The 11,909-nt window shown below is 54.7% G+C and overlaps 1 protein-coding gene across 2 annotated transcripts in view; it reads left to right on the forward strand.

Annotated features, from left to right (window-relative positions):
- The window catches only part of nectin4 (nectin cell adhesion molecule 4), a 25,906-nt gene extending 14,451 nt beyond the window's left edge, over positions 1-11,455 (forward strand). Inside the window, exons 2-9 of one of the 2 annotated variants that reach the window (XM_033042609.1) lie at positions 84-428; positions 1,802-2,101; positions 3,149-3,266; positions 3,552-3,703; positions 6,051-6,198; positions 7,325-7,433; positions 8,720-9,016; positions 10,067-11,455. In XM_033042609.1, the coding sequence (XP_032898500.1) occupies positions 84-428; positions 1,802-2,101; positions 3,149-3,266; positions 3,552-3,703; positions 6,051-6,198; positions 7,325-7,433; positions 8,720-9,016; positions 10,067-10,264 (1,667 nt within the window). In that variant the 3' untranslated portion in view covers positions 10,265-11,455. Of the gene's footprint in view, positions 1-83; positions 429-1,801; positions 2,102-3,148; positions 3,267-3,551; positions 3,704-6,050; positions 6,199-7,324; positions 7,434-8,716; positions 9,017-10,066 lie in introns of both variants that reach the window. The other variant, XM_033042607.1, reaches the window with a different exon arrangement.
- Positions 11,456-11,909: the final 454 nt, after the last annotated feature.

The raw sequence follows: 11,909 nt of genomic DNA on the forward strand, positions 1-11,909 counted from the left end.
CCCTCTCCCACCTCCCCCCTCTCCTCACCTCCCCCCCTCTATTTCCATCCCCACCCGCCTCTTCCTCTCTTCCTCCCCCCCAGGTGTGTGCGGGCCGGAGCTGCAGCTGGACGCGGGCACGGAGGCGCCGCTAGGGGGCACAGCGCATCTGCGATGCCAGTACACGGGCGCGGCCCAGGTGACGCAGGTGACGTGGGACAAGCTGACGGAGCTGGGCCCGCAGATGGTGGCGGTGCGCAGTGACGCACACGGCACGCGCACGCACCCCTTCTACGGCACGCGAGCCCGCTTCCAGCGCGGGGACGAGCACGGCGACGCCTCGCTGCTCATCGACCAGCTGGTGCTAGCGGACGCCGGGCATTTCCGCTGCAAGGTGTTCACCTTCCCGGCCGGCAGCTTCGAGGGCGACACCTGGCTCACCGTGCTGGGTAGGTGGGGGGCGGGGTGAGGGAGCGCCGGGGTGGTAATCTGGTTCACCCTGCTGGGTAACATAGAAACATAGCCAGCACCGCCATTCATTGTGATCACGGCTGTCAATAACCCGTGCCTGCCTTCTCCCCATATCCCTTGACTCCACTAGCCCCTAGAGCTCTATCTAACTCTCTCTTAAATCCATCCAGTGATCTGACCTCCACTGCCCTCTGTGGCAGGGAATTCCATAAATTCACAACTCTATGTGAAAAAGTTTTTTCTCACCTCAGTCTTAAATGACCTCCCCTTTATTCTAAGACTGTGGCCCCTGGTTCTGGACTCGCCCAACATAGGGAATATTTTTCCTGCATCTAGCTTGTCCAGTCCTTTTATCATTTTATATGTTTCTATAAGAATCCCCCTCATCCTTCTAAACTCCAGTGACTACAAGCCTAGTGTTTACAATCTTTCCTCATATGACAGTCTGCCATCCCAGGGATCAATCTCTTGAACCTACGCTGCACTGCCTCAATCACAAGGATGTCCTTCCTCAAATTAGGAGACCAAAACTGTACACAATACTCCAGATGTGGTCTTACCAGAGCCCTATACAACTGCAGAAGAACCTCTTTATTCCTATACTGAAATCCTCTTTTTATGAAGGCCAACATTCCATTAGCTTTCTTCACTGCCTGCTGTACCTGCACGCCAACTTTTAGTGACTGGTGTACAAGGACGCCCAGGTCTCGCTGCACCTCCCCCTTACCTAACCTAACCCCATTGAGATAATAATCTGCCCCCTTGTTTTTGCCGCCAAAGTGGATAACCTCACATTTATCTATATTATACTGCATCTGCCACGCATCTGCCCACTCACTCAACCTGTCCAGGTCATCCTGCAACGTCCTAACATCCTCTTCACAGTTCACACTGCCACCCAGCTTTGTGTCATCCGCAAACTTGCTAGTGTTGCTCCTAATTTCCTCTTCCAAATCATTCCTGGGAGTGGGTAGTGAAGGACTCCTGGGTAGGGAGTGTAGGAATGCCAGGGGGGAGGTGGGGTGAGGGGGTGCAGGAGATAGGGGGCAGTGAAGGAGCAGCGCTGGGAGTGGAGGAGGGGCGGTGAAGGAGCAGCGCTGGGATTGGAGGAGGGGCGGTGAAGGAGCAGCGCTGGGAGTGGAGGAGGGGCGGTGAAGGAGCAGCGCTGGAGGAGGAGGTGGTGGGGAATGTGGTGGTGAGCGAGCGTCGGGGAGGGGGGCGGTTTGAGGTGGGCTGAGGGTGAGGGGGTGGCAGTGGTGAGGGAGTACTGCAGGAGATCTTTGAGGGAACCATATAATATATTATACCCCTCTCTCTCTCCTCCCCTGTTTCCCCCCCCTCCCCTCCTCAGTACCCCCTCAGGTATGGCTGGTGCCGGGCCCACGAGCCCTGCTGGAGGGAGACCGCCGTGCTCTGGTGGCCATGTGCATGGTGATGGGGAGCCCCCCGGTGCCCGAGGTGCGGTGGGACATGGCCGTGGAGGGGGAGCAGGAAGTGACAGACACGGCCAATGCCAACGGCACAGTGACAGTCACCGTTAGCCTCTACGTGCATCCCGAGCGGGACATGAAGGGGAAGGACGCTGTGTGCATCGTCAACCACTCCAGCCTGGCCCAGCCCCTGCACGTCCCCTACAAACTCAACATCTACCGTAAGTACCCTATGCAGCCGGAGTGAGTGGCACTCGTGTGAAGGGAGCAAGATGAGGGGAGCTCCACTCTGCGTCTGCCCTAGGAGTGTGTGACGGGACAGTGTAGAGGGAACTTCACTCTGTGGCTGACCCGTGCCTTTTTTCTCTTGAACAAGGAGATTCCATTCAATAACCACAGTTACAGAGTACTAGAAAGATCAAAACTGCCTGACAGTTTGCAAACGTCAATCTATCAATCATCAAATGACAATGTTTTCTTCCTTGTCGATGATGAACATGGCCCCATGCAGCGACCAGTGTTCACGGAAGGCCTCCAGAGACCCGGTGGATGCTGCGTGTTCCCTCTCCAGGGACACATGGGCACGGACTTAGGCCCGGAAGAGGGGAAGGCAGTCGACTCGGCCAGAACCCTCGCTTGGCCAGGCCCAGGAGCAAACCGACAGGGAAAAACCCACACCAGCGACTGTCCCTTCCTCCTCCATACTGGGTGACCAAAAATCGAGAGCATGGGCTGAATTGCAGCCACGGCTCCACAATGGTTATCAGTAATGTATAATCAATCTTGCTGATGTTGCCGCTGTAAATCAGCGCATTCCAAGCAGTTAATGAGTTTACATAAACACAGTAAGAAAGTCCTGGATAGATCAATACTGCCAATTAGCATTTTGCAAACTCAATCATTCATCAAATGACACCATTGTTGTCCTTATCCTCTACATACTTGACCCCCGCATGCACACCAGCGTTCAAGGAAGATCTTGTAGGCATAATGTGTTCTTTCTCAAGGGACACGCGGGCACGGACATAAGGCTGGGAGAGGGGCAGGCTGTCGACTCATGCAGAACCCTTGACTGCCCGCTGGCTAGACGCTGGACCATCTTGGCCACCCGTGCCCTGGGAGTGTGTGACGGGACAGTGTAGATGGAGCTTCACTCTGTGTCTGGGAGTGTGAGACTGGGCAGTGTAGATGGAGCTTCACTCTGTGTCTGGGAGTGTGTGACGGGGCAATACAGATAATGTTTTGCAAATTCTTCATCCATCTTTTAGATGTTCCTGAGGTGGCGATAAAAAGATCCTTTGAGAATTGGCAGGCGGATATGGAAGGAGCGGCGTTGCAATGCGAGGAAAATGGGAATCCTCCAGCTACGGATTTTGTGTGGAAGCGGTATGGAATGATGTAACTTCTGGGGTCAAATCAGGTTGAAAGAATCAAGTGTGGGCAGTGGGAGTGAATGGACGGGTGGGTCTGGGAAGTGGAAGGGGTGGGATCTGTGGGCTAGTGAATGGATGAGTCTGAGGGGAGTGGATGGGGTTTGTGGGGAGTGGGTGAGTGGGAGGGGGAATCTGTTGGCAATGGCATTGAATGGTAAGGGTGGGACCCATTCTGATTAGCGCGTAGGGAGTGGTTGTACTGGTTTGCGTTTCACACTCGCCTGTAATTGGTGGGCAGAACGGGAGGCCCCCTCCCCAGCAACCTCACCCAGGATGGCAGCAGGCTGTTATTCACCAAACGTCTCACCGTGGAAGATTCTGGAACCTATGTCTGTGAAGTTTCCAATGAAATTGGCAGCCGGAGTGCACAGATGAAAATAACTATTTCAGGTTGGTGACGTTTGTCGTAAGCTTCCCTCCACACATTGCCTGCTGGATCAATCCCAACCTCCTCAGCATCACAGTCATCATCATCACACACACACCACAGGTGTAGGCCCTTCGGCCCATCATGTCCTGGCCAACACTGATCCCAGTTACCAGAACTTGGTCTGTAACCTCTGCCTTGGTGATTTAAGTAGAAGAACGTCGCCTATTCCTTCTCTCCATAGATGCTGCCTCACCCGCTGAGTTTCTCCTGCATTTTTGGTCAACCTAATTATTCATCGAGACACTTCTGAAATGTTGGTAGTCTCTGCTTCCACCGTCCCTTTAGGCAGTGAGTCCACACTCCAACCACCCTCTGGGGGAAAATTACCCCTCAGATTCCCTCTAAATCTCACCACACGCAGCTATGCCCCTTCTGAGAAGTATTCATTGAAGATCTCGCACATACCCAGGCTCCCTGCATCAATTGCCCCTTGGTCCCTGAAGTTCCCTGGTATCCCCTTGGAATGCTCTTGCTCACCCCCACAATCCTAAAATGTTTGTAGAATGCCTTGGGATTCTCCCTAATTTGGTGACATTTCCTGGTCCCTTTTCACCCTCTAATTATTTTTGTAAACACTCTGCTGGACTCTCTAATCACTTCGGAATGCTTCTGTTGTCAATCATCTCTACCTGTCATTTGTTCCCTGTGTCCAGTGTTCCCTGATCTTGCCATCCCTCCCCCTCACCCTCACAGGAACATGGCTCTGAACTCTCACTCTCTCCATCCAAAAGGCTACCACTTGTTGGGGGGAAAAAAGGAAGTGCTGGAATAACTCAGTGTGTCTGGCAGCATCCCTGGAGAACATGGATAGGTGACGTTTTGAGTCGGGACCCTTCCGACTGATTATGAGGGAGGGAGGGGGGACTATGTATGGCAGGTAATAGGGGAACACGAGCAAGGAGGGTTATGATACAAAAGGATTGAAGTTGAGCTCGGTCTGCCTAGGGTCCTGGATCTCCCGGTTGCTCACTACATTAACTCCAATTCCCATTCCCATAATGACTATTCTGTCCTGGGCCGACTCCGTTGCCAGAGTGAGATCACAAGCAAAGTGGAGGAACAGCAACTTGTATTCCGCTTGGGTAGCTTACATCCCAACGGTATGAATATTGAATCCTCCAATTTTAGGTACCCTGTAACAATGCCTCCTCACTTTCTCCCCCCCACCCCCCTTGCCCCTGTCCTGTGCCCACCTAGATGGATCACTTTCTCTTCTCACCCTCGCCATGCACCTTCCTTCCTTCCTCTGGCTTCATAATTTACAACTCTTCAATCCTTTTGTCTTGCACCTTGTTTCATCTCTGTTTTTTGTTCAACCATCTGCCTATCAAACCCCACTCCCTCATGTTCACCTATTACATGCCATGCTTTGTCCTGGCCCTCCTCTCTGGCTTTCTCCCGCTCACCCCTACAATCTGAAGAAGGGTCCTGACCCGAAATCTCACCCACGCATATTCTCCAGGGATGATGCTGCCAGACCCGCTAAGTTACTTTTCTTTGTAACCCAGCATTTGTGGTTCCTTGTTCCCACTTATTGGACGGTTTCCCACAAAGCGTTGCTCCTAGTTGACGGTCTCCAGGCCTTGCCTTCTGTTGTTGCAATCGGCCTTCCAGTTGGGACCTTCAGAGTCTGGATCATCTTCACCTGTAAAAATCTTAAATTGTGATCATTGTTCTCAAAATGCTCCCATGGACAGTAGACCAAACGAGCGCTGAACACTAGCGCTCGGTCTGCCTAGACTGCGGGATCTCCTGGTTGTTAACCTTTGTAACTCCCCTTCCCATTCCTGTAACAACCTTTCTGTCCTGGACCTCTTCCATTGCCAGAGTGAGGCCACATGCAAGCTGGAGGAACAGCACCTCATTCAGCTTGGGTAGCTCTCCTCGTCCACTCCTGCACAGCAGGGCCAACAGAGCCCCACTATCTTGTCTGCTGCTCTTGTCCCCTGAGGCCCTCCCCCCCCCTCCCCCAGTCAATGCCAGCCATGGTATGTCTATGTGGGAGGGATGGTCATAGGGGACCCCTGCACTCCGTGTCTGATAGGCTGCGCCCCATTGCTTCTCTGTTTGTGCAGCCATTGGTGGCGGTGTGACCAGCTGCTAAATGGGGCCCTTCACAACGCCCTCTTTGTTATGGATGCTCCAGCTGTGTTATGATATCCCTGCTCCTGGGAGTGAGTGATGGGATAGTGCAGAGGGAGTTGATTCACTCTGTGTCTGTCCCATGCCTGGGAGCGTGTAATGGAATAGTCCAGGATGTGAGGTGGGTGTAATCCTGTGCTGACCCTGTCCGTTCCCTCTCCACAGATCGTAACGAGGCGGGGATGAGCGTACTGACTCTAGCCTTTGTGGCCATCGGAGTGGTGGGCCTGGTCATTGTGCTCATCTTCATTGGCGCCATGATCGCTGTGAACCGCTCGCACCGCAAGAAGACGGAGCAAATGGTCTTCAAACTGTAAGCAGGCGATAGGACCCATGAACACAGGGAATGTCTTGGGGAAAGTGGGGAACACAAGAGGATACGGGATGTGGCAGATACATAGAAACACATGGGACACACAAGGAGACGTGTGGGAACACTTTGGACATGGCAGACACGTGGGAACACATGAGTACAGGAGTGGTCATGGGAGGCACAGAACATGGGGCACAGGACACGTTAAACACAAAATGCTGGAGTAACTCAGTGGGACAGGCAGCACCGCTGGATAGAAAGAAACAAGCATTTGCCGTTCCTTCCTACACAAGACGTGACGATAGGTGAACAGTTTGGGGTGGGGTGAAAGGAGCAAGGAAAAACTTGGTCATACAGCATGGCAACAGTCCATGCCGACTGAGATGTCTACCTGAGCTAATCTCATCTGCATTTGCTCGATAAACCTTTCTTATTCATGAACGTGTCCAAATATCTTAAAACATTGTAGTCGTACCTGCCTGAACTACTTCCCCTGGTAGCTCATTCTATAAATGTATCACCTTCGATGTGGAAACAAGTTGACCCACAGGACTGTCTAGGCTTTCCTTATTACTCTAACCCTCAATTCCTGGTAATATCCTGGTGCACCCTTTCTAGTTAAATGACATCCTTCCTGTCGCTGGGCGACCAGAACTGTGGTCCAACACGCCAAATGTAGTCTTGCCATGTCTTGTACAGCTGTAGCATGATATTCGAACCCATGTACTCCATGACTGATGAAGGCGGACGCGCCAAATGTGGACTGAGCACCTTGTCTACCTGCATCGCCACTTTCATGGAACTATATGCGTACATCATTCTCCAATGCTACCCAGGGCACTACCATCTACTGTGCTGGTCCTGCTTGGTTTGGGAAGATAGAGGGGGTGGGACGGAGGGAGAGAGAATGAGGAATGGTGGAGGAAGATGAGATGGAGATGGAGGGGAGATGGGGTAGATGGAGGGGAAGATGCTGGAGGAGTGGGGTGGTACAGAGGGACGGATGGGGGGGGCTGGACAGAGGGCAGGATGGGGGGGTGAAGGAGGATGGGGTGGAGTGGAGTGGGGGGGATGATGATGATGCACGAGGCACTGGTTCCTTCCACTGACTCTGCTGTCTCCACAGGGAGGAGATCTCCACCATGTCCCGGCAGCCCTCCATCCGCCGCTGTAACTCCATGTCTGCCTCTGTCGACGTCCGCCTGCAGGAGGCAGGTGGCAGTCGGGACATCGACGTGAGTGGTGGGGTAGGTCTCGATACCAGGGTGGGGGGGGGAGGTTGAGGGGTTGAGGGGGTGGGGGTGTCGGATTGGTGGGGGAGGTGTGGGATGGGTGGGCAGGGAGAGGCATGGTGGAGGAAAGGGTCTGCGGGGATCAGCTTGCCTTTCCCGAGACGTTGCGAAGCCAGCACATGTGTCAGAACGTAAGGAGAGTTCATTCAACCCCTCGTTACTGATGCTCCATTCATTGAGAACACAACTAATCTGTTACCTCTGCCCCACTCTCCCGCACTAACCCTTGATTCCCCCAACATCCCAAACCCCAGCGGTCTGTATGGAATCTCCACAGAGACTGGGGGAGAGAATTCCAAAGACCCCCCCCCGCGGGGGAGACATTTCTCCCCGTCTCTGGCCTGAATGGCCAACCCCTCACTCTGAGACCGGTTTCAGACACCCCAGCCGGGGGGGGAACCCCTCCCCACACTCACCCTGTCGAGCCCTGGAAGGAGTTTGGAGGTTTCAGTGAGATCTCCTCTCGTTCTTCTAAACTCCAGAGAGGACGGTCCCAGTCTGCTTCCTCTCACCTCCTGGGATAAACCCCCCATCCCGGGAATCGATCCGGTGACCCTTTCCTGCACTCCCTCCCTCAATTGAACCTCCCTCAGGTGGGGAGCCCAGACCTGTCCACAATATTCCAGGTGTGGTCTCCCCCTGGCCCCGGATAATAGGAGCGAGACGTCTCTACTCCTGGTCTCAACCCCTCTCGCAGTGAAGGCCCACGGACCGTCCCCCTGCCGACTGCTGCTCTTCCTGCAGGGGAACATCCAGTGAGTGGTGGCCAGGGACTCCTAGGTCTCACTCCACACCAACACTATCCCGTCTCTCTGTGACCCTGTGTTTGGGGCTAGTGGCGACTGGATCAGAGCCTTGCTCTCCCTAAACCAACGTCCCGTCCCTTGCTGCCTCCCTCACCTTACACCCTCTTCCATTCTGCTCCCCCCACCTTAGATTGGGGCCCATGTATCCTGGGGGAAGGGTAGTGGCTGAGCACTGCCCCCTGTGGGTGGAGAACAGCTGGTAATGAGGGACAGTCGACCTGTGAGGGTTAAAACTGGAACCTTGTGCTTATTGTGGTCGAGACCACTCCTGGGTCAGGTCAGAAATACGATAAAACGGAGATCAGTCTTGGTTGGGCCCCGCCCCACTGTGACGTCGGTAGTTGGGTGAGGGGAGCTGAGGGGGAGGGCTGATCAAAGCCTGCGCCTCGGATTGAACGCCTGTCTGGTTCTGGGTGGCAGCAGCTGGAGCAGGAGCCCATGATGGAGGAGATGGTGCCGCAGCAGAGGAGCAGCTCCAGGGACCTGTTGGCAGTGGCAGGGGAGGGCCAGTTCCAGCCCGGCACCCATCGCTACAGCCTGCGCTCCACGACCAGCGAGCCCAGGTCCTCGCACGCCTACCCGTTCGGGGCCTACAGGAACAGTTTGCCCAACAACCAGCGGCACAGCCTGAGGGACTGGATGTTGGACCACAGCGAGCGGTCGGGCTCACCGGGGGAGGTGCCAGAAAACAGCCCAGCTCTCAAGGCAGCACTGGAGCAGGTGAGCGGTGACCACAGTTAAGCTCCCTCCGCACCATCCCGTCAATAGACAATAGGTGCAGGCATAGACCATTTGGCCCTTCGAGCCAGCACCGCCATTCAATGTGATCATGGCTGATCATCCCCAATCAATATCCCGTTCCTGCCTTCTCCCCATATCCCCTGACTCCACTCTTTTTAAGAGCCCTATCGTGCTCTCTCTTGAAAGTATCCAGAGAACCTGCCTCGACCGCCCTCTGAGGCAGAGAATTCCACAGACTCACCACTCTCTGTGAGAAAAAGTGTGTCCTCGTCTCCGTTCTCAATGGCTAACTCCTTGTTCTTAAACTGTGGCCCCTGGTTCTGAACTCCCCCAACATCGGGAACATGTTTCCTGCCTCTAGTGTGTCCAAGCCCTTAACAATCTTATATGTTTCAATGAGAACCCCTCTCATCCTTCTAAACTCCAGAGTGTACAAGCCCAGCTGCTCCATTCTCTCAGCATATGACAGTCCCGCCGTCCCGGGACCTCGTGAACCTACTCACTCCATAGCAAGAATGTCCTTCCTCAAATTAGGGGACCAAAACTGCACACAATACTCCAGGTGTGGTCTCACTAGGGCTCTGTACAATAGCAGAAGTATACTGGCAAATACTGGTTGGGGGATACAGCACAAAAACAGACCATTCAGCCCACTCGTCTATGCTGACCATTTGCACTTGGGCTTTCACATCACCCCATTTTATTATTTCTGAATCGCCCACCACTACCCGCATATTATCCAACGCACCCACGCAACTCACCGCAGACAATTCACCCACGTCTTGGGGACATGGGGGAAAACCGACGCAGTCACAGGATCAACGAGCAAACTCCACACCGTCAGCAGCAGAGGTCGGGATCCAAGCTGGTTTGCTGGGGCTGGAAGGCCGAGGCTCCACCCATTCCACCACTGTGTGGAATTCTGCTTTTATATTTTTGGTATTTCCTGGAAATTTGTAACTAAGTACTTTTCTTTTCTCCTTCCCTCCCCCCATCCCTTCTATCCACCTCTCTCCCTCCCCATGACAGGTGAGTTCGCTCTCGACCCGGCCCCTGACACCCTCCCCGTCGGAGCAGGGCTCCCAGACGGAGGATGAGGAAGAGGTGGCTGACCGGCAGAAGTCAATCCACGCCGCCATGGGTCACTTCTACCCCCACAACGGCACGCTGCGCGCCAAGCCGGGCAACAGCACCGTATACATTGCCCGCAAAGAGCACTGTGTGTGAGGGGGGTGGTGTCCGAACCCCCACCCGCACCTGCACCCGCATGGCCATCTCCCGATCCCACGGCACTGTCTGATTGGGGCAAGGACACGGAAGTGCAGGGACCCGCGGGGCTGTACAGAACATGGACACGCCAAGCACGACAGAACTGTCTGTCTGGGATGATGGACTGCAGGAACCTGCGGGACTACAGAACACGGATACGCCAGGGTACATGGACCTCGCGGGACTACAGTACACGGGCCCACCAAGTCTCATGTGTCCCGGACACAGGTTTACAGGGACCCCACCAGGACTGTACCTCATTGGGACATGGCGACCCTGGTTTTCTGTTCACCCTGAACCACCTACAGTGGGCATTCGTTAGATTTCTGGGTCGTGCACCACCTACAGTGGGCAGCTCGAGGCGATGGAGATACACCATCAAACTACTGAAGTCCACTGCAAGGATTAGTGACCAGGGTCACTGATCTCCCAGGCTGATGTTCCCAGCATTGAGACTCCACTCACACCCGGTCCCATCCACTGGTCCCGTCCAACTCAAGGATTTGCTCCCCCGTGAATCAACACAACGTCCCGCTGACTCCCGGCAATCCCTGGCCCTGGATCTGTGGAGCGGGAGTGATTGAGATGGGAATGGAACTTTGGAGCGTGAGTCGGGAGATCCTGTGTGAATGGTCGAAGGAGCAAAGCATATCAAACCCCGCACTCGCCCATCCCGACAAAACACCTGCCCCATGCGTCGATGAGTCTGTGGGTCCTACACTGACCTTATCACAACCCAGGATCCAGTGGCCTGGAGTGGAAGTGTCATCCTCGATCCCAAGGGACGGACTAATACAGAGAGGGAGGAGTGTACTTGAACCTGATGGCAAGTGAAGACAGGTCAGACAGAAGGGCTGAAAGGTCTCCTGTGTAACAGGCTGGATAGACAGGCTGAAGGACATGCCATACTCTGTAACAGGCTGGATAGACTGAAGGACCTGCTGTACTGTGTACTGTACAGGCTGGATAGATGGGTTGAAGGGCCTGCATTCCCATGTAACAGGCTAAATATGTGCCCTTTGTCACGGTGTGTGTGGGGAATGCGTTGAGTTCTCATTTGCTCGGGTTTCCTCTTGTTGGCGCGTTCTTTGTAAACTGTTGTATATTTGTACAGACTTTTTCAGTAAAGCACAAGGCTATCGTATCAAACAGGCAACGACTCTGACTTGGCTGCAGTCGGAGAGAGCGGGTGTTTGGGGAATCCGTTGAACTTGTCAAAGACGTGGTCTGACAGTCTCCACCAGGCTCCCATCCCAACCCCTCCCTGTAGTACAGGGCAGGAACAGAGGGCAAGGGCAGGATCTGAGCACTCCCACCTGGACCCATGACCCCCCACTGTGCCCCTGGAGACGCCCCCCGCGTCCTCTGACCCCGGCAACCCACCCCCCCCCCCTCTGACCCAGGCAAGACCGCCCCTTCTCTGCCCCCCGTTACTTCTTCTCTCCCCCCCCCATCCCCCCCCCCCCGCCACTCACTGCCCCCCCCCCCCCCCCCCCCCCACCTCCGGTCACTTACTCTCCCAAGTATGCCTCTTCCCCTTCCCCCCTCCTCTCCTGCCTCTAACTCTGCTCTTCTCCATTCTCTCCCTCCACCACCTCCGCTC

Source organism: Amblyraja radiata, chromosome 24, assembly GCF_010909765.2.
Source record: "Amblyraja radiata isolate CabotCenter1 chromosome 24, sAmbRad1.1.pri, whole genome shotgun sequence".
NCBI classification, from domain to species: domain Eukaryota; kingdom Metazoa; phylum Chordata; class Chondrichthyes; order Rajiformes; family Rajidae; genus Amblyraja; species Amblyraja radiata.